The 21,612-nt window shown below is 45.1% G+C and overlaps 1 protein-coding gene across 5 annotated transcripts in view; it reads left to right on the top strand.

The window, feature by feature from the left end:
- SEPTIN11 (septin 11) overlaps window positions 1–21,612 on the top strand; it is a 48,026-nt gene that overhangs the window by 4,641 nt on the left and 21,773 nt on the right. For 4 of the 5 annotated variants that reach the window (XR_010622232.1, XM_065736713.1, XM_065736711.1 and 1 more), the window contains exons 2-3: window positions 16,279–16,393; window positions 19,637–19,832. The exons of the other annotated variant lie outside the window; for it this stretch is intronic. Coding sequence is in view for 3 of the 4 variants with exons in the window: in XM_065736713.1 (XP_065592785.1) it covers window positions 16,279–16,393; window positions 19,637–19,832 (311 nt within the window). In the remaining variant the exon portion in view is untranslated. The remainder of the gene's footprint in view (window positions 1–16,278; window positions 16,394–19,636; window positions 19,833–21,612) is intronic. 5 annotated transcript variants of the gene reach the window in all.

The following is a 21,612-nucleotide window of genomic DNA, read 5'->3' as shown; positions in this document are numbered from 1 at the left end:
AAGATGAGATGGTCGTGCTGTGAGCAGGTATAGTCCAAGTTGTAAGCAACAGCAGTGATTTGGTCTTGAAATAACTGCCTGAACTGAATGCACAGTCCTCACATCTTTCTGTCAGTACCCCACGAGGACTGTATATTTTGGCGGATCCTCTGGAGATCTGTTATAGTTGTAATCCGCACCACTTGTCCACTGCACCTTCTCCTCCCTCTGACTTGTGTTATGTCCAGGTTAAGCAGTGGTAGTTCTCATTGTGCCTTGATTAGTCCCGGAAATCTGGGAGCTTGAAGACTTCTGTGTGTGTGCAGGCACAAGGTTGTAGGCACTGGAAATGGAGTTGTTTCTTGATCCCGTGTCAGCAGTATCTCTAAAACTCACCCTAGCTGTGGCCAAGGAGGTCTGCTTGCTGTTATTTGTATCTATTGCTTCTTATAATACTTCATTGGCTTATAGAATCCATGGTGAAGATTTTTAATGTTTCTGAAAATGGTTTCTTTTGTTTCCTGTATATTGTATGCAGTATCCAAGCCAAGAAAAAATTATCTGTGCTTTAAAGGAATACTTTTCTGTCACAAAATGTCTTTTATCTCTGAAAGTGACAGCCTAATCTCATTCTGTTTCATCTGTCTCATTAATATTGAATACATGGTACTTTAATATGGCAGCTGAGTTAATGCAGGGAATTTCAGCTAATATCTGACAACAGCAAGCTGAGATTAAGTGACATTTGTATGTGATCTGCTATACGTAAAGTAATTGGCATTTTCTAGGAGCATTTGACCTAGTTATGGATCTTTCTGCCCCCTGCCCTCTCAAATCTGCTTTCAGAGTAGTCATGAGGATCTGAGCTGTCATCCTACCTGTGGGATGGTGCTCCCCAATGGGTGTTGAGGCTTGTGTGTTGGGATTCTGAGAAGGGTCCATTGTGCCAGACCCACTTTAGAAGCAATAACATGAACCCCAAGGCAGTTCAGATACAGCCATCCTTCATGGCTTTGGGTAAGCTCTTGTGGAGTGATGCTCTTTTTCTTGTAGGCTTAATAGATGTTTGAGTCTGGTACGGTTTTCTGGTGAAGAGGGGAGTTTGGTCACTGTGGCACAAGTTCTAAGTATCCATTGGAGGTGGCAAGTGACACCGTGTTGGGGAACTGAATTACACTTGGGAAGACTTGCAGACTTATCTCAGCTTTGTCCAGTGGCCAGCTCATCAACAATGCAGCCATAAACCTTTCCTGGTGCTCTGAGCTTCAGAGAAGTGGGACTGAAAGTTGGGACTAAACTTTTCAGAGTGTTCTGCCTTCTAGAGCATGCAGCTGGTAGTCACTGGGACAAAGAAAGAACAACTCAGTTTGCTTTCTGCTGTGTGATTGCCAAGAAGTAGTGGTGTAAGGGGACCTGTTTCTTGGTAGGTGAATATCCATCCTGCTGGAAATTGCTTTGGCTATTCTGCCTTTAGAGTTATACAGCAATTCATTATTAGATTCTTGATTAGAAGAGCCACTGGGAATTAGGGCATATGTGGTTGACACGCTGCAAGTGTTTGGGCCCCATTTTTGCTGAGCACTCTTCGACAAAGAACTTCAGTTTGCTGTGCCCTTGTTTTTTCCACATGTAAGGCAGATGATAATTCTTCTCCTTGTTTTTATTTTTTTTTCAAGTGTGTAGCTGTAATGAATGGATTAGCAGCACAGCCATAGTTAGCTTCATAAAGATAGCACCAAGCATAGCGAGATCTTGTGGCACCGAAGCATTTCAAGACTAAATGCTTTTTTAATTAAAAACTCTTTCAAGAAAACTACCATTAAAATAAGCAATATGCAAGCTGATGTTTTTGCAGGGGTTGAACAAGTAATTTCAATGAGGAAGTGGGGTTTAAAAGTGAGCAGCGTGAGTAACTCTGCCGACATCATTTCTGTGGGCTTATGCAAATGCTGTTGAGGGCAATTTTTGCATAAAGCGTTTCGAAAACATGGTGACTTTGTCTCGTACAGGCTAGAAACATTTAAACATCAAAGTTAGAGGTGTTATGGTTTTGTTGCTTAAAGAAATCTATTATTTGAAATCGTAGCCTTATGTGTGACTACTGCCTGTTAAATAGCACAGCCATGCTTCCCTCAGGTCTTGGCCCTGCAAGGAATGTTGCTCAGAAGAGCAGCTTTTCCATGGGATGTGCTTACTTGGTTTTGATGTAACCCGAGGAAAGCAATATTTTTTCTTTTGTAGCCTAACCAAGCAACCTGATGATTTCTTCCAGTAAGATGAGCCAGGAAGTTGGAAGTATGAATCCAGATGTGTTCACTATCATAATGCTTACATGCAATGAAGGGAAGCATAAAGTTCACGCAGGCTAAAGAGCAGCTGATGTTTCCAAAATGAAATAGGTCGTTTGTTCCCATGTAAAATACACAGTAAAAAGTCATGGAATCACAGAATGGCTTGGGTTGGAATAGACCTTTAAAGCCTCTACAGTTCCAACTCCCTGCTGTGCATAGGGCTGCCCCCAACTGGATCAGGCTACCAAGGACCACATCCAACCTGGCCTTGAGCACCTCCAGGGATGGGGCATTCACAGCTTTTCTGGGCAGCCTGTGCAGCACCTCACCATGCTCTGAGTGAAGAATTTCTTCCTAACATCTAATCTACATCTCTTCTCCTTTTGCTTGAAACCATTGCGCTTTGGTCTTCTGCTACCAGGCTGTGTAAAAACTCAGTCTCCCTCTTGTTTATAAGCTCTCTTTAAAGTCCCAAGAGAAGAGTGTGTGGGTGCTGTCCTGTTCCAAGCTAGCCTTGGTGAATGATGTTTTCCTGTACTTTATGCTGAAGTATGTTGGATTTTGAAAGCTGTCCAGGGTGGGGAATGTCCTCCTTGTTTCAGTGCCTTAAATGGGAGGACGGTGGCCTGGAGTCCCAACTGTAGTGATGCTTGGTGGCTGGAAGAGACAGAGTTTAGAACTACAGAATCAGAGTTTGAAGGAGCCCTTTTAACTCATCTAGTCCAACTCCCCTGCAGTGAACAGGGACACCTACAGCTACATCAGGTTGCTCAGAGTCCTGGCCAGCCTGACCTTGAGCCTCTCCAGGGGAGAGGCATCCACCACATCTCTGAGCAACTTGTGTCAGTGCTTCGCTACTCTCATTGTGGAATATATTTATATAAATATATATATTTTTCTCTATCCAGTCTAAGTCTCCCCACTTTTAGTTTGAAACTGTTTCCCCTTCTTGGGATGGGTGCTCTTCTCCTGATTTCTATGCATGTTGGATGACTAGAAAAGCCTGCTTTTGGGACTTTGCCTCTAGTTTGTGCATTCTGGGGCTGCTGGGCAGGCTAATGTGTGAGCAACTCATACAAGGCTTGATACAGCTGCATGTGTTACTGCTGTGAGTGGTGTGGAGGAGGCTGCCGCATCTCAAGCCTGCGCAGAATTTGCAAGCTCTGTGATGCAGCGATTCATTTGCTTTAGTGTATCTCATTAAATAACTCAAACCAAGGGTAAAAGCATGTGCTGTGCATGAGAATTGTGGCCCAGTTTTGGGAAAAGCAGGTCTCCAGCACTTGGAGTTGTAGAGTGTGTCAGTGCAGGGTACTCCTTCATGTGAACCAAGATTGCCAAGTCCTCTATGGGGAATGTTCACTTGCCTGGAGCAAGCTGCATTTGCTTTGGGGTATGTTTGTCTTCCCAAATCCTTAGGTTTGGCTCCATGAGGTTTTGACTGGATTTACCTGCTCTGGCAGGTCTTTAAATCTGTGCTGTGCAGGGAAATGAAGCGTGGGGCAGTGGAGCTGGCTTGCTCTGCTGTACCCCTGCTCATCTGTCAGAGTCATTCGTGCTCAGCTGTTCCCTGGTATGTGCTGGCATGGCTGGCCAAGCTCTACAGTTCACCGCTTTGCTTACCTGACATGCCCTGTTTCCTGTCCCAGTGCTTCTGTGAGGAAAAAGGGTATTTAGATCCAGCCTGGAAACGAAATCTAGGATTGGCTGCCTGGAACCTGCATGTTCACACTGAAATGAAGAACAGCTCAGTCTCTATTTGAGTTATGCTGTAGTTTTGTATACACACACAAGTTAGCTGTGGGAGATGCAAGGTAAAGATGTCTTCATAATTATTAGCATTTGGAGCAGTAGCTTTACAAAATACTTCTTCCTTTCTAAAAGCTGTGCTTAAGCAATGTGTTTCAGCAAGGTGCGTTAGAATACCTTATCTGAATTTATAAGGTTAAAAGACTTTGAATTCTGGCATGTACGTGTTTAGCTTGGCTGTCTGGGGAAGGGTCTGGGCATCTAGACAGAATTTCTGGTGTCTTATTTGGAGTATTATATCAAGGGAAAATATCACAAATGTGGGTTAACTCTAACACTGGTTGCAAGCAGCAATGTGGATTGCTCCAGCACAAGTCCTGACAGGAGGGCAGGAATTAGAAATAAGTGCAAGTCTGACCACTTTTGCTTTCCATTCAAGCACAGACATAACAGGGATGGAGTGTCTGAACTGAATGCGGTGTCCAACCTTAATCTGTGATGAGTTAGACTTGATGATCCTTGTGGGTCCCCTTCCAACTCAGGATATTCTGTGATATGCAGAGGTAGCTGCTGGCCTTAGTTTAACCTGTCACTGTAGCTCCATAGGCAGTTGATGGCCGTTGCAGCAGCCTGTGTGTGGAATAATTTATGACATGATTCCAGCAAGCATGTGGGTGAATGCCAACGGTTCTCAAAACTGGCAATGTGAGCAGTGGGGCTGCTGCAGGAAAAACAGCACTAAATTAGTGCAGAATAATGCTTAGAAGTGTCATGCTTAGTTTCTAATGTCCTTTCCCTAATGTCCTTGTGCAGCAGTGATGGGCTCAAGGCAGGGTGATGTGTAGGGAGAGCAGAAAGCAGGCATGTGTTAATTTGGGAGCATTCTTTGTGCCTCAAACAAGGGATGGGGGAAGCAGCCTTTGCTATCTCTCTGCTGTTTGGGAAGGCAATGCCACCATTTGCAGGTACTGAGGTTGCGTGGGTGAATGCAGTGGCACTTCATCGTGCAGCCTCGAATCATCCTGGTACCACTACAGGACTGCTGGGCTATGAGCTTGCTGCTGGGTGTCTTTTTTTGCAGCTGAAGTGCTGAAACTTTCTATTGGCCTCACATAAGATGCAGCTGCAAACCACCAGTGCTTGCCTGCAGCTCTTATAGGCCTCCTGCTTTTAATTACTCTGTCGCGACACTGCCAGCAGGGTGGGATAGCTGAAGCTCTGGCTCACCAAGGTGTTGGGGAGCCACAGTATGCAGGTGGGAAGCCTCTGGCAAGGCACAGGGCAGGGGTAGTGCCTGCCTCCCTTTAGTTGTTATTTGTTCCCTGCTCATCCAGTGCTTGTATATGGGAACCTACCAAACAGAAACCCATCAAAGGTTACCCAGGAGCTGGAGCCCAGAAATCGTGCAACTTTCCCTTTAGCTATTGCCTGTAGGGAAGTGAGCAGGTTGGACTGCTGGCCCTGCCTTGGGGGCTGGCTACAAGGCTCTGTGTGCCTGCACAGGGACTGGTGACTGGCCCAAGTACACTGTCCTCTAGTTAAAGATCCCGTAAAACATAGTGGGTAGGATGAAGCACACAGTGATGCTCCGGTGTTCTGGGGCTTTCACTTGTGATCTCGCTTATTGGTGAGGCTGTGAGCACGTAGCTCTTCCAGAGACTGTGCTGGGGCTGAGAGCTTGAGAAAGACTGTAGCTAATCTCATTCTGGAACCGTTGTGTTGAGACAAGGGGAGGAAAAAAAAAGCCTTGCTGATGGCAAGAAGTGTGGGAAAGTATTTAATGACTTGGAAAGTTCATACCTCCTGCTTTAAGGTGGAAGTCCCCATAGTTTGATCAGGTCAGAAGGCTTTAAGCTGTCTGCTGTTCTACAGACTGACTTTAAGGGAGTTTGACCTGACTTGTGGAGAGCTATGCTTGCTTGCTTAAGCTGCTTCTGGATGCTGGGCAAAGGCCATTGCTGCTCAGTTCCTCCTAGTGCTGGGAAATGGCACCAAAGCTCTGATGTACTGTCAGATTTTAGCTTTAATAATGAGTGTGCTTCCAAGTTAAGGATGTGTGTCGCTTTTTAAGGAGTGTTAGAATAGTCCTGGAGAACCATTCAGAACACAGCTGTGTGGTGGTTTTTTAATATTCTTCCTCACATAATAAACTTGTTGGCCCTTTAAACTTGCTAGTAAGATTTGGATCAAGGTCTCAGAATTATTGTAAATGAGAACATGATTTTATGAATCCAGGACATCTAATTAGTGTCTGGAATTTAGCAATTAATGGGAGTTTGTTTATAGAAATACTGTTAGTGTTTTCCTCTAGGAGCTTTTGTTCTTCACATGTAGCTGTTCAAAGTAACACCCAGTGTTACAAAAGGCAAATATTTTTCTCTTGCTTATTTCCTCATGCTTGATGTTAATATGCCATTCCTACTGGATTCTTTTATTCTGAGGTGCTGATTTGGAGTGTTGGGGTTATATGTGGCTTCCTTGAGCAAAACTTAAAATTGTTGGCTTAAAAGAAAAGAAAGCAAGAAAAAGATCAAGAAAACTGAAGGTTTGGTGCAGGCAGCATCTGAAACTACTTGCATGAGGGGAAGTGTTGGGCTTTTTCTGCCTTGAGGTTCTTAATTATTTTTTTTCCGCACTGGACAGCTTTGAAGTGCTTCCTCTGTGCCCTGCCCCTCCCCGCCACCACAAAATTTTCAAGGGCTGCTGATAAATAGCTAGTATTGATGGGACATTCAACATGGAGAATGAGCTTCCTCCCCTGAAATCTGGACCTGCTTCTTAAAAACTTGCTGTAGGCACTCAGTGCTGCTGCTGAGCTTGAGATGCACATGAGCATACAGCAGGCTGTAAAATATGATGCTGCCTGGAGCAAGCCTAACCCCAGTTCACATCTGCCAGATCTGGTGCAGCAACACTGTGGTGCCACACTTTGTACCTGCGGCACCAGGGCTTCCTGGGGACTCTGCTTTGGCATGGAGCTGAGTGGCCTTGTGCAAGCAGCTATTCAGGTTGAGGCTTTGTTTTCTACTTGTGTCCACAACCCTGCTCTGAATTCACTAGCCGATGGTGGTCATCGTCCTTGCATCTGTTCTGTGAGCAGGCTTCTGAGCTGTGATGGTCTGGGGCCGGAGCTCAACAGTATGATGCAGAAGAGAAACGCAGTGTGATTTGGTGCAGCATCTGAGCCTCCAAATCTTTGCTAGGACAAGATTTCAGGCAAAAGACTGAAGCAATTGAGTTAGATCCCTGCATGTAGACTTTTAAGGTTCTCTAAAAGTCCTAGAACATTCTGGTAAGTACAAATGCAGGACACTGGGAGAGAAACCTGTCACTGGAATGGCCCTGTGCCAGCCTTGCCTCCTTGCACGTCCATCCTGGTTGTTCTGAACTGCCACTATTTCCAGATAAAGGGGAAGGAAGGAAAGCGTAACTGTGCAGGCTGGTGCTTTACTCAGAAAGATGCATGAAGGAAATGTGGGCAGATTTTTTGCAGAGAATGACGTGCCAATTTTGCATCTGGTTTTGTGTTATTAGGATTAAGCTAATAATTGTGTTTGAAAAGTGCTTGAAATTGTTGATTATGGGAAACTGCTATTTGTTAGTACTGTACTGCCAGGAAAATACCTCTTAACTATGTATGAGTATGCAATTGCTTGTTCTAGCCAGACCTAGGAAGCCTGGGTACAGGAGAGCTGTTGCAGAAGAGAGCAGAGGTTTTGTAGTGAAGTAACTACTACAGCATACTTCTGAAGCACAGCTTTTTTTTTTTCTTTAAAGCATCACCTTGCCAACAGTTTTTAGGTGTCCAGACCTGTGAATGTACTTGCTTGGAGACTGCAGGCTGTCTGTTTTGAGGCTGGCTGCTTAACAATGTTATGTCTTAGTGGGAATCCTGGTAGCAAGTTTGAACCCTTGTAAGGAAAAGGGAGAGGGATAAAAGTCATCTGAGCTTTAGCCAAGGCTGAAACTTGTGTTAGTTCATAGAACCAAACCTTCTTTTAGTCATTGCCAGGTCTGTTTTCAGCACTCAAGTCAGGTGGGTGTGTAGCCACAGCAGTTCTAAAATGATAGGTTTGTCTGTGCTCATGAATATTGCTGAGATGTTATGGCCTGGACTTCCCCCAGTCTCGGGTAGGCTTCATTACTTCAGTTGTCTCAGTAGTTGATCCCGTCTGACTACTGGTAAAGGAACAGGAAAATGAAGGCAAATCATGTGGCTGTTTATCCTGAAAACTGAAGTTATCTGCTTTTCCAGGTCCTTTCTCCAGAATCTTTTACCTCCAAGACACTTTTTACTAAATCAAACGTTGCTTTCACTCTACATTATGCAAGTTCAGCCTTCAGAGGTTAAGTTCTGGGGCTGCCCTAAAACATGCCTTTTCCTGCTGAGAAGCACCTTGCTTATTTGTAAGCTACATTAGGGAATTGCTATCAAATAATTGAGGAAATCATAACAGGCTGTTTATAAGAAGGGTGAGGTGATTACAAGAATTGAAGCTGCTGGTATGACCTGAACTTGGCCTGATGGGAAAGCTAGCACAGCCCTGCAAGTGCTGATAGCTGCAAGCTCAGGTATGAGCAACACAAATGCTACGTGCCCTTGTGAAGAGGTGCCCAGCAGTCTCAGCGCTGTGCCAGCAATGTGTCTTGAGCCCCCTGCCTCTTGCCAGCTGCAGTGCTGGGGACGAAGCAGTGCTCACCTGGCTCTGGGGCTTTGTGCATCTCATGGGCTGTGGTGTGGCCTCATTGTTTTCATAATGTATTTCCAGGTGCACTGATTGAACTATTTATTCAATTCTGCCTCAATCATAGAGGTGTTTGGAAAATGGGTCCTTGTAAAAGAAACTTGCCTGACAAGGCTAATGCTGATATAATTGGAGGGGGTGCATAAAACAGAGACATGGTAGAGCAGGGCTCTTCCAGTTTACAGGAATTGGTGCAGCTGTCTGGGATAGAAGGCTTCTCTCTACCACATACTCAGGACTAGAGCTGGGAAGCTCATCCTTGGGTTCCTTGTGACTGGAGAGTTAATCCTCCCCTCTGGAGCTATGAATGTTTGTTTAGCCTGCCCTCTTACAACTTATGGAGTGTGTGCTGGGCAATTGCCGGTGTCCTGTCCAGGGATTCTTTATGACTTGGAGTATCCCCAGTGTTGCAGTGGTCATCAAATGCCTTTGTGGCCCTGCCTCTGCACAAGTGATGAATGTGGAGATGACTGTGGGAACATTCCTGTCTGCAGCCTACGTGTGAGAAAAATGTTTTGTCTTGTGCTTCCCAGCAAGCCCAGAAATGTAAGTTCTGTGGCAGTCTGTCAGTACAGCTGGACACAAGGAGAAGAAAAAGGACCTTCTCATTGTGATACTAGCATAATGGCTGTGCCACAGACCTGGGCCAGATCTCCTTTCCTCTGGAAGATCTCAAAAAAAAAAAAAAAGTTAATTGGACAAAGACAAAACATGGCCTTCTGAGGCAGCTACGGAAATTTAGAATTAATGAGGTGGAGGGAAGGAAGTACTTCAGCCAAAATGGGGAATTGCTCCTTGAAACGTGTCCTACTTATGGAAATCTTTCCCTGTTTAAAGACAGGAAAGCGAAGACGTGCTGGAGGCAAGCAGGAAAAATTGTTTCTGTTGAGAGCTTTAAGAGTAATGTTTCAAACCTGTCAGCTAAGTAGTTCAAATTCCTTTGCATGCAGATCTGAATCAACTTAACTTCACTCTCATTCCTGCTGAAAAAAGAAAACTGCTTGCTAAGGTGAACAGCATTATTTGTGACCCTCTGTTACTTAACTGCTGATCTCTTCTTAATGCTGAATGACTTAGGAGCCCTGGGCCGTAAAGGGTAACGCATATTCTAATTTTCTGACTTTAAAGCAGGTATAAAGGCCACGGTTTCACATCCCAACATTGCCCTCCTCTAGATTTGAATGAACAACTTCAAATCTGCTTTTGCTGCTTGGTTGTTATCTTTATTAGTTGGTCAGAAAGATATTCAGGTACGTGTGTTGTTAGTGTAAAAATAGAGAGCCATCCAAAGCTGAGGTGTTTTATATCTCTTTTTATTTTATGTCTTTAGTGGCACATGTGCCAGTGGGATATGACCTTAAGAAGAGCAGGTCTAAGTCAGGTCTTTCAATTCAGATATGTTGGGTTGAAACCCTCTTGGTAGTGCTGGCCCAGGAGCAATCAAGGTTTTTCTGAGCAGTCCTCATGTATATTTGGTACTTGCTTTGAGCTTAATCATGGTAGGCAAGTTAGTCCTTTCTAAAAGCCTTTGTTTAGGTCTTCCAGTAACTGTAAGCCCAATACAAGTTGTTAATGCACTGGTGTGAAATCACGGAGCTGAATGAATATTTGTTTTGAAGTTGAGACCCATTCATGCTCATGCTGTGTTACCTGTGTGATGAAGAAACCATGCAGTATGCATGTATGTCAGCAGTGTTGTAGGTCTTTGGTGTGAGAGTTGCTGTGATAAATTTGAATTATTTAGTCCAGGATCAGAACTAATAAACATGCAGTCTGAAGCGTTGGTGCACTCTGCTGTGTGGGCTGTACTTGGTAATCAGGTCTCAATGGAGAACTGTAGCACTACTTTTTGGTGCCTACATGCAGAGCAGCACTGTGCTGTTGAACTGCCTCCAAGCAATCTGGTGAGGCACAGTGTTGATGCAGATCCTGCTGATAGATCCCAGGGTTCATTAATTATTCTGAGCATGATATGGGGCACCTCTCAGTTCTGGAGCCTGCTAAACAGGAGCTGATAAAACATTCCCCAGATGTGCAGCTGCAGCGTTGCAGGACAGAACACATGGGGCTAAGGGGTAGTGAGCCAACCTGCACCACCTCGTAAGGAGAACTGCTGCCTTGTGTGTGCAGTGGCCTTTAATTTGATTCAGGTATTGGAACAGTGCTGCCTTGTTCCAGGTTTATAACAAAGTCCCATGGGCTGCCTTCCTTTCTGAAAAGCTCTATGTTTTGCTCTGGTGGTGCTCATGCACCTAGCAGGGCCGGGGGTTGGAGTGGGCTGGAGGATTTTGAAAGAAAACCTGGCTATGGGCTTGGAGGCTGCACTCCTAGGTTTACACCCATTTTGCTCTGTTGTGCCTGGGATTGTGTCCCAGCAAACTCCCTGCCAGTGGGCCCCGTGTCAGTCTTGCCGGGTTCGGGGGTCATGCTTCTCCGTGTCGTGCCCCGTACTGTGCTGTGCCTCCAGCTAACGGCTGCTCGTGAAGGCTACATCCACTTATTTAACAGCCTGTGATGCAGCTGTTTCAGTGCTATTTTAAGTGCACGGCAATGGAATACAGGAAGAAATGGCTGCTATTTTCTTCCTCTCTGCTGTCTTGCTGGACTCCATCTGTGATATTGTGGGATTCTGTAGCAAAAGGAGTATGAAAAGAAATGAAAATGTAACTGATATTTATGTAGCACCTTTCCTCTGCATGTGCCACCTCAAAAGACAAAACATGGGAAAATGAGAATAAATCAGAGGCAGTTTTGGGAAGGAGTGAGTGGAGTGTCTCAGCCTGGGGAGCCTGGCACTGAATGTAACTCATTTAATTTGTCAGGTTGATGCAGACAGTTAGGAAGACAGCTAACTGCATGTTGTCCTCCTGTTGGGGGGAGCTGGGCTAGGAGAGCAGAAAGCATCTGGTTCTCATTGGGCACTGCCTTTACTTGGTCTTCATTCTTGTCTGTGACATTATGTCTCTCTTTCCCCCTCCCTTCCTCCTTCCCTTCCTTCCTCCATCCTTTTTTTTTTCCTCCAGTGAGTTTACAAGTCTTGCTGGAATGCACATATGGTCCTTATCATCCCCAAAGTCCGGCTTTTTTTTTCCTGGTTAGCAATTTGTGACATCAGGGGCTGCTAGAGGCATTAGTCACTTTTACTCCAAATAGAAAAGTTAGTGGTTTTTTGAAACCTATGGAGGAAAACGTCTTTTATGTCAGCCCTTGGCACAAGTGCAGCCGTTACTGCTCTAAGTCTGTGCTGACCTTTAGCCAGACATCTTGCCTGGAAGATAAATGTTCTTTCCCATTCCCCGCAGCCACTTTGGAATTGTTGGATTTTGCTGACTTCCCTCTTCCCAGAGGAATGTGGCTGTATCCTTTTATCTATCCTCCTGCTGTGTTGTGCCAGTGGAAGTGGCTGCGTTGGCTGCAGGCAGTTGGTGCCGGGCCTGGGGAAGCCAGGCTCTTCTGCTACCCTGATTCTCAAGGATTGAAATGATGAAACCAGCATGTTCAGGGCGAGCCTTGGTGTTCCCTGCATCATCTCTGGTTATTGAGCTGTCTCTGGGCAGTAGTCAGGAGTCATGGGAGCACAGGGAGTGTTGGCCATCCGACTTGCCTCCCTCTGATGGGTCTTCACTTGTCATAATAATCTGCAGAGTGAGTGGATGTCTTCTGTAGGGGTCTTCTCTTCCTTATGCAAGAAGAAAGGCCTCAGTCTCCAGTAGCTTGCATACATCTGCCCCAGCTGGCAGCCAGGCGTGGACACAGGAACTCCCCTTCTTAGGCTGGTGACACTGATGGTTATCCTGCCTAAAACAACAACAGGCCTTCCTTTCTTGATTAATGGAGTGATTTCCATGGACTGTGTTCCGGTGGCATGAATGTGCTGTGGCGGGGGGAGGGTTGTTTCCTTTTATTTTTCTTGGTGTTGTTATACGTGAGTTTCCTCATCCAAGAATTAAGGGCTCAGCCATCACTTCAGCCTATGCAAGGAGAGAAGGGGAGGTTACTAGCAACTTTAGCAGTGAGCTTGGCTCTGGTGCAGGCACTAGGAATGCTTCATATCCTGTCAGTTTTAACATGGGGAGATGGTCTGGTAGATCTGCTTTGTCCCTGGCGCTCTTTGCTTCTGTGCTGCTGCTCCCTGCCCAGCCACCCTGTTGAGGTCTCTGGCTTCAGATGCAGCAGAGATTACTTGAAGTGCAGGAACCTCCGCCTGGTAACGGGATGAAAATGTGGCTTGCCTGTGCTGCTGACAACAATAAAAGCTTTCAGAATTTCTCAAAGGTTCCTCTGAAGTCGTGTGGCCTCCAATAACTAAACACTCGTTTCATATTTGTGGTCTAGCTCCATGTTTTGCATACCAGATTTTTTCCCCTCTTGAATTGGAGGCTCATTTTTGTTTTCTTTAACTCTTGGGAGGCCATGTGAAGCTGACCCCCAGATGCCAGAAGCAGTGGGATAGGAGGGGATGAGGGGGATATTTTGCTGGCAGAGTTAAAGCAGAAGGGGCTCAGCTGGAAGGCTGCTGGGGCTGAGGGAAAAGCTGCTGTGGTTCAGGGCTGAGTGTGGAGATTGGACCAGGACAGTGACTGCAGATAGATGTCTTCCTGCCCTCAGGCTCTGTGGTCTTTGGGAGATACTCCTTTCTGCATCTCAGCTTGCTGACCAGGTACCTTCTGAAGTGTAAGAGCATACTACGCTTTGCGCTGCACCTCCAGAAGTGGCTCTCTTCTAATCCTGCAGCCTACCTTCTACCTCTCTGCAGGCATGTTATTGCTGTGTCCAGTGAGGAAAAAATAGGTTTATTTCCCTTTATTCCTGTTAGCTCTGCCAAGCCACTGTGGCTTAAAAGGAATGAGCCACTTCTCTCCTTGTTGCATGCCTTGTCAGCCAAATTGTTTTACAGAGCTTTGCTGAATTACACCCAGACAGACCCAGAGCATCCGTTACAGCACTGCTTGACCTATAAAGCCGTTACCACCAGGAGCCATGTGTGAAGAAAACCAGATCCATTGCAGAGTTAGCAGGGCTCTGAGCCCACAGCTTCTTTCTTGTCATTTTGCAAGGAACTTCTATTTTTCCTTACAGCTAAGGGTGTTGTGAGATGGGGTCCAGGCAATTCATCTCTTCAAAACATCTGCAGTATAATTGTTGATCCAAGAAATATTAACTGTTAAATGAGTTGTAGGACACAGCGTGGAGAAAAGTGCTCAGTGTCTGTTCTAATAAACAAACATTTATCTATTTACTGCTCTATAGCTTTTGTAGGGTTGGCTTACAGCTTTAGAAGTTTAAAATTCCTTCCTGGTCATGTAGATGGTATATGAGGAGGGAGGGAAGATTTGTCCTGTAAAGTGGGGGCCAGTAGAGTCAGGACTTCGTCCTAAGAAAGTTTCAAACTAAAAACGGCTTTTAGGATTTCTTAAAGTCTCCTGGCATCTGATGCTATCCAGACATTCACCCAAGTCTGTTCATGTCTGTAGCGCTCTCTGTGGAGGTCTGCAGAGCTATGGTTTTCCCCAGGCTGATTCTGTTTATGGCTTCTGAGACTGCAGGCTCAGAGGGATTATTCTTGTAGAGTGCTTGCAAGAGGTTTGTGCCTCCCCTTTCGGTGATACATCCAGGCATTACTAAGGCACCTCATGCGACTGTGCTGTGGGCTGAGGGGCATTTGAAGGGTAGGTTTGATCTCACAGTGTGTTTAGATGCAGTGTGGATGAAAGATAGGTGTTGGGCTGAGTTCTATGTATCCTTAAATGAGGAATTTCCTTGGTGGGTATGGTGATGGTGCCTTTTCACTCAGAGTGGAGTGTCCTCTACCTTCCTGTGGCAGGAGGAATACATTGGGGCCCAGAGTGCTGCTCATCTGCCCTAATGTGTACATCCTGGGCCCTGGGCTCATCTCTGGGAGAAAGACCCTTTGCTTACAGCAGCTTATTAACTGTAGGCACCCAGCTGGCAGCTGGGCGATTCACTTAAGGTGAGAACCCAGTTTGCTCTCTTTCCCTGATGGCTGTCACACCAACTCACAGCCAGAGCATGGTGGCCATCTGACTTAACATCTTGCTGTTTTTTAAACACTTCTCTCTTGCCAGACCGAATGCATGAATCACTTGCCTGTTCTGCTAATTAAACGCTGAGCAGCCATGTTTCTTGCTCTCCAGCAGAGGTTTCTTTCCACGATGCTGAGCAACGCTCTGGCTTTCACTGCTTTTAGTTCTTGATGAACTCCTAGAGCCCTGGGGATTGCTGGACAGCTGTTTGAGCTCAGTCCAATGTGTTCAGGCTAATTGGTCGTGGCAAAAGCAAGAAGATGAATGCAGAAGTGGTTTTGGCCATAGGAATCTTTGCGCTAATTATTGTGTGTGTGTGTATATATGTATATGTATATATATATAAATAAAACTAATTGTGATATAAAGGTGAAAATTATCAGCCTCTGCCATGAGAGGGAAGAGAGATTAATTTGGCCCAACAATCTCAAATTGTCCAGTGTATTCTATGGAGTATATGATGGGGGTACAGTATTGAGCAGGGCTGCATCTGTGTCAGTGGGATGCTGGAGTCCCCCTGAGCTCTTGCAAGTTGCAGAACTCTCCTTGCAATGGAGAAATTCTCCTTTTTGCTTCCCTACTATTCAATGAAGTGTGCTGCTAGCTGGTGACCACTGCAGGGATGTGGAAACATGGGCTTGTTTTGTCTCTGCCCACGCCTTGGGCTCCTGAGCTTTTCCTGAGGGTTTTACTGTTCCGTGAAGATACAGACTCCATTTCTGCCTCCCATTATGTGGCGCAGCTTGTGAAAAATACCCAGTATGGAAAATGCAGATACCGTTTTTGTTGATGTTTGCAGCTTGCCGGAAAAGAAAATGAGAAAAGAACACACAAAAAAATGTAGCAAATATAACTGACACAGATGCAAGAGATGAGTCCCATTCCTGCTGAGTAACTGATGATGAGGCAGTACTTGCTTTCCCAAAATATATCAGAGAAAGATACCAGTACTGTGCTGAGGGGTGTTTCACACCCACCACTTTCTGCAGAGAGCCTATGAGTCATGGGTGCCCAGTGCTTTCTGGGATCTGCCCCAAACTCCCTTCACTTAACCATAAACCCAAGCCGACTGTTTTAAAAATACTTGTGTTACAAATGTTTGTTTTAACCCATTCACTGCATGCCTGAATCCCAGGGTCTCCTATTGATGAGCTTTTCCAGGAAATCGCTATTGTGGGTAGGTAAAAGGGATTGTGTTGGTAACAAGATGTTGAAGCCTCAGAAACAGTATTTGGGTGTTAGTGGTTTGCTGCACACAGTTCATCAGTCATGGGGAAGCAGTCTTGAAAGTGCTTGTGACAATTAGTTCCAGAGCCCCACAGTGGAGAACTGGATAGGAATGCTCATACGGTTAGGTAAACCTGAGGTGAAGCACTTTTCTCCTGAAAACTCCTGTGTAACCCTGATGAGTGCTGGGTGTGACCTGCTGCTCAGCTTCCCCGTTACATGCCTTTCTTCTTGGCCTTACAGAACGATGACCTTAGGAACCTGTCCCTCTCTGGCCATGTGGGCTTTGACAGCCTCCCTGATCAACTGGTCAACAAGTCAACGTCACAGGGTTTCTGCTTCAACATCCTTTGTGTGGGTAAGTTGTCTCACACTACAGGGTGCATGCAAGTCCACAGATTAGCACCTTCTCCAAAGTATATGATCAGAGCTGCTATCGACTGTAGTGACAGAGAAGTGACAGCATATTTCTAGAGTTGCTCCAGGGTGGAAACTAGTATTCCTCTTCTCCCTTTTCCCTCCTGTCCCTTCATTCAAAATTCTGGAATTCAAAGTTGTTCAAAGTATTGGCATTCCACTTTTTTGATGGCCCTGGGATCATCCTTCTCACAAAGGCTGCCTTAAGGAAAGTAAGTTTATTTGGGAATGAATTGAATGTTTAAAAGATTGTTAATTTAAATTTAGGTACAGGAGCTGCTTCTCAATAAATGGTATTCCTTTTCTTCCAGGCTTTGCCTGCCTACCTTGTTATATTCTTAATTTTTCCAGTTGGAAACAGTGCCATTTTTAGTCTCTAAATGATGTATTGAGTACAACGTCTGTCTCCTGTTCTCTGCTGCATTTAATCTGGGTGCTGCAAGTTGGTTCTGCAGCCTGAGTTACTGTGTTATTTTACCCAAATTTTTCAGAGGTGCAATATGGGGAGGTACCAGATCCTTTTGATTATAGAGAGGTGCTGACCGTTTCTGCACTTCATGGCTAATATGCATAGAGAAATCCATTGCTCAGCCCTAGGGAGCTGTGTGCTAAAACATCATTGACCTAGTGGTGGACGTCTTCAGGATGTCCCCTGTGTGTGAGGTTTATGAATACTTAAAAATGCTGTTAGCTTGACAGAGCAGTCCACAGGCAGCATCTTTTCATCCACTGTTCACTTAATACTTAAGAAGGGCATATTGTTCCTTCTAATAATGGGGGATTCAGAGAGGTTGTGGATGTTGCCCAGAGAGGCTGTGAATGTCCCATCCTGGGAGGTGTTCAGAGCCAAATTGGATGGAGTCCTGGGCAGCCTGATCCTAGTACTTTATCTAGCAATTGGCAACCCTGCATGGGCAGGGGGTTGGAATGTGCTGATCCTTGAGGTCCCTTCCAACCCAAGGCATTCTACGATTCTGTGATTCTAAGAAGTTATGTTAATTAACTAGGAAAAAACCACAGCCCTCTGTGATGTTCTGTGGCAAGATGAAACTTTGTCTGCTGAGCAGGATAAAACATCTGAAAAAATCTGGCAAATGAACTCATCTCCTCTTCATAGCTTTGTGCATTGACGAACAAGAGTAGTATACTTGTGCATGCTCAGGCTATCAGCCATCACATGGGTCTTCTAGCAGCATGAAACCATTTAAAATTCAGCAGGGAACATCTAGATTAGCAGGCAGATCTTTTTGATCAAAATGGCATAAATTAATTGCCTTTTTATCTTGCAGTAAATATTCCTCTCTTAGCATGACTTGATACATTTTCGTTAGCAGTAATTTGCTCCAACTCTTCCCTTATAAAAATGTGCTGATCAACCATTTTTAGCTTTAGCTCCGCATTAAAATTTCACACAAGTTCCTGCAGTTGCTCAAAGAAGAGAAACCTTCCCCTTAAAACAGAACTTTTCAAATTTTGTTTTCAGAAAGGACACCACTGACTTTGACATAGTAATGTCAAGCTCTTAGTTTCAGTGTGCATGACTGAAATGCTGCAAAGCCCATCAAGCGGAACATACAACAGTGCTGCTTTCATATCAGGAGCTGACTGTTTCTGTGGGTACAAATAGTGTATGGCTTGCTGAGGTCTTCAAAGTGGGGCTTCTGCATGTTTTGAGTGAGAGATTTTCATCCTCGGAGAGTGCAGACAGCCCAGATTGATGCTTGAGGGCAATCCCGCATGCAGGTTCTCATCTACTGCTTTATTTTCTGCACTGGTGAATCAATCACTTCAATTTAAGATTTTTCAGGGCAGTGGGGAATCTTCTTCACAAGTGAGTAGTTTGCCTAAATGCTAACTGTAGTGCAACACTGAATGTGGTTTGGATTTCCTCAGAAGAGATACAACTTGGCATTTCTGTCACTTTTGTTGTTAAAAAATATGTAGAGAGGAAAGTTAACTGAAAACTTGGCTTATTTATGATACGACCTTGAGATATTTCCTCAGCCCACCTCCTGCTCACAGCATGGGCAGCAGTAGCAGTTGGAGAGGGTAACACTAAGCAAACACTTTTGACTTAAAAATGGGATTTAGCCTAATACTTTCATCAGTGTTACTAATTGCACTGAGGGATTAGCCAACCTAAATAGTTTTAAAAGTTGGCATTTATATAGTATGTTATTTCAGATTTGTTTTCAACTTGTCTCAGGTCTTCATTACTCAAATTTCACTGATTTCTTTTTTTGTAATTCTGTTAAAAAAACAAATCGAAATTGAGTTTTGGAGGGGAAAAAAAGGCATAAGATCACACAATAGAACATCTCTTCGAGAATCATGCTTAGAGTTAAAAGAAGCTGCAGTTTGCTTCTGTAAAGGAAATTGCAGCGGATCTAGGACTTGACCAACACCATTAGGAAGATAATTAAGTATTTCTTGAGTAAGAATGCTTCATTCTGTCCTTTGCAAGATGGGCAGGTTGGGGTTCTTCATGCTGTCAAGCAGGAGTGAGTCTACAGATCTGGTCAGGTCATAGCAATGTAAAAAATTACAGGTAGCAGCTGAACTCCACTGGGAGCAAATGCTTCCCTGGGAAAAGAATGAATATCTGTCTTACCTGCCCTGCCAGCGTGGCAAGTCCTGTAACTGACTATTAGTAGCAGCAGGCATTTGCTGGAAGGAGTCCTTTCCCTTTTCTAAGCAGTGGGCCTCACTCAGCAAATGTCTAAGTAACTGTTCTTAAAACTCTTCTTTAAGTTTTGCTGTTCCCAGCTCAGCAGCCTGGCTCCTGCAGGTGATAGCTTTTAGTTCTGAAGGCATTTGGTTTATCTTCATGCCTGTACAAGCAGCAGCTTTTGCCTGATGGACTCATTTTGGATTCACAGCCCTGGTGCATGGTGCTTTGTTCATGGATGTCTGCAGGGTGTGCTGCACTGACCTGGCTGGTCTGACCTGCAGAAGCCAGAGCTGCTGTCACCTCCTGATGTCTGTTCAGTCCAGGGGTCTTGGTAGAGATGGGAACTGTCTCAGAAGACATCTGTTCCTCCAGGGATTATTTTACTTAGCTGTATGCACATAGCCTAATTCTACTAGTGCCAAAGCAAGGTAACTCCTTAACCTGGTGAGTGTACCTGAGGGTGAGATGGGGACAGGAGATGGCACCGTACTGACCCTGTTTTTGTCTGCTCAGGTGAAACTGGCATTGGCAAGTCAACATTGATGGACACTCTGTTCAATACAAAGTTTGAAAGCGAGCCTGCTACACACAATGAGCCTGGTGTGAGATTGAAAGCCAGGAGTTATGAGCTCCAGGAGAGCAATGTCCGTCTGAAGCTGACCATTGTTGACACAGTTGGATTTGGAGACCAAATTAACAAAGATGACAGGTAAATTCCTTTCTGCTGGTGAAAGGAGTCCTGGTGCTATTATGCTCTGAGATCAGAAAGGCTTGATCCTTTGTGGGGAACAGGGTAGGTGTTCTGGGAGTACTACGTGATCCTAGTGTGGCAGCTAGCATTGCTGACTTTGAGAGGTGGGTAGAAGTGGCAAGAAACTGAAGAAGCAAACAGATCAACTAGAGGGTTACAAAGCTAGAACTACCTTTCTGCTTGTCACTAAGGTTGGAAGAGACCTCCAAGATCATCCAGTCCAACCCATCACCAGCAGTCCCACTAAATCATGTCCCTCAGTGGCACAAACATCTACATGTTTATTGAACACCTCCATGGACAGTGACTCCATCGCCTCCCTGGCTAGCCTGTTCCAATGCATTACCACACTTTTTAAGATTAAATTTTTCCTAATAACTGACCTGAACAGCCACTGACATAACTTAAGGCCATTCTGTCTTGTCCTGTTGCTGTAACCTGGGCAAAGCTTGCCCCTACCTCACTGCAACCTCTTTTCAAGTTGTCATAGAGAGCTCAGATCTCCCCTGAGCCTCTTCTCTGAGTGGAGTGAACAACCCCAGTTCCCTCAGCCACCTTCCATAAAACTTGTGCTACATACCCTTCACAGCTTTGTTGCCCTTCTCTGGACATGCTCCATGGCCTCAGTGTCTTTCTTGTAGTTGAAAGGTTCAAAACTAAGCACAGTACTTAAAATGCACCCTCATCAGCGCTGAGTACAGAGGGACAATCACTTTCCGAGTCCTGCTGTCTACGCTATTTGTGATACAAGCCAGGATGCAATTGGCCTTCTTGGTTAACTTGGGCATACTGCTGGCCCGTGTTCAGTCAGCTGTAGACTAATAGCCCTAGATTATTTTCTTTCACTCAGCTTGCCAGCCATTCTGCCCCAGACCTGTAGTGATACACAGATGCATGCGTCCGAAATCTAAGATCTGACACTTGATCTTGTTGAATCTCATGCAATTGGTCTCAGCCTATCTATCCAGCCTATTCAACTTCCTCTCTGGAGGATTCCTACCCTCAGGTAGTTCAACACTTCCTCCCACCTTGGTGTTTTCTGCAAACTTACTGAGGATGCACTCATTCCTCTCATCTAGATTATCAATAAAGATATTGAGCAGGACTGTCCACAATACTGACTCCTTGGCTTACCACACATGACAGATCTCCAGCTAGATTTAACTGGGCTTACCACTACTCTGGGCCTAGCCATGGCTAGATCTTTACTCAAAGAAGAGTACACCTGTCCAAGCAATGGGCTGCCAGCTTCTCCAGGAGAATGCTATGGGAGACAAGTCAAAGGCTTTACTAAAGTCTAGGTAGATTACCTTCACAGTCTTTCCCTTTTCCCATTGGATAAGTTATCTGGTCATAGAAGGAAATCAGGTTGCTCAAACAGGACCTGCCCTTCATAACTCTATGCTGTCTGGGCCTGATTCCCTGTTTGTCCCACGCATGCTGTGTGGTTGCATTAAAGATGATCAGCTCTGTGAAATTCCCTGATACTGAGGTCAGGCTGACAGACCAGTAGTTCTACTGCTCTTCCCTCTGACCCTTCTTGCAAATGGGCATCACAGTAACAAGTCCTCCCTGTTTGACGAGGACTGCTGATGAATGATGGAAAGCAGCTTGGTGAGCACTTCTGCCAACTCCCTCTGTACCCTTGGACAGGTTCCCATCCTCACCCATCAACATCCTTATTTGCTTTATCCTTAAGTTGCAGACCCTAATTTCTATAGTGCAAGGGTGCCCCAGA

Source organism: Cyrtonyx montezumae, unplaced genomic scaffold (assembly GCF_038088225.1).
Source record: "Cyrtonyx montezumae isolate F1298 unplaced genomic scaffold, pur_monq_1.0 scaffold_2, whole genome shotgun sequence".
NCBI classification, from domain to species: Eukaryota; Metazoa; Chordata; class Aves; order Galliformes; family Odontophoridae; genus Cyrtonyx; species Cyrtonyx montezumae.
Note: the sequence above shows the minus strand (reverse complement) of the source record. Positions and strands in the feature narration are given on the sequence as shown.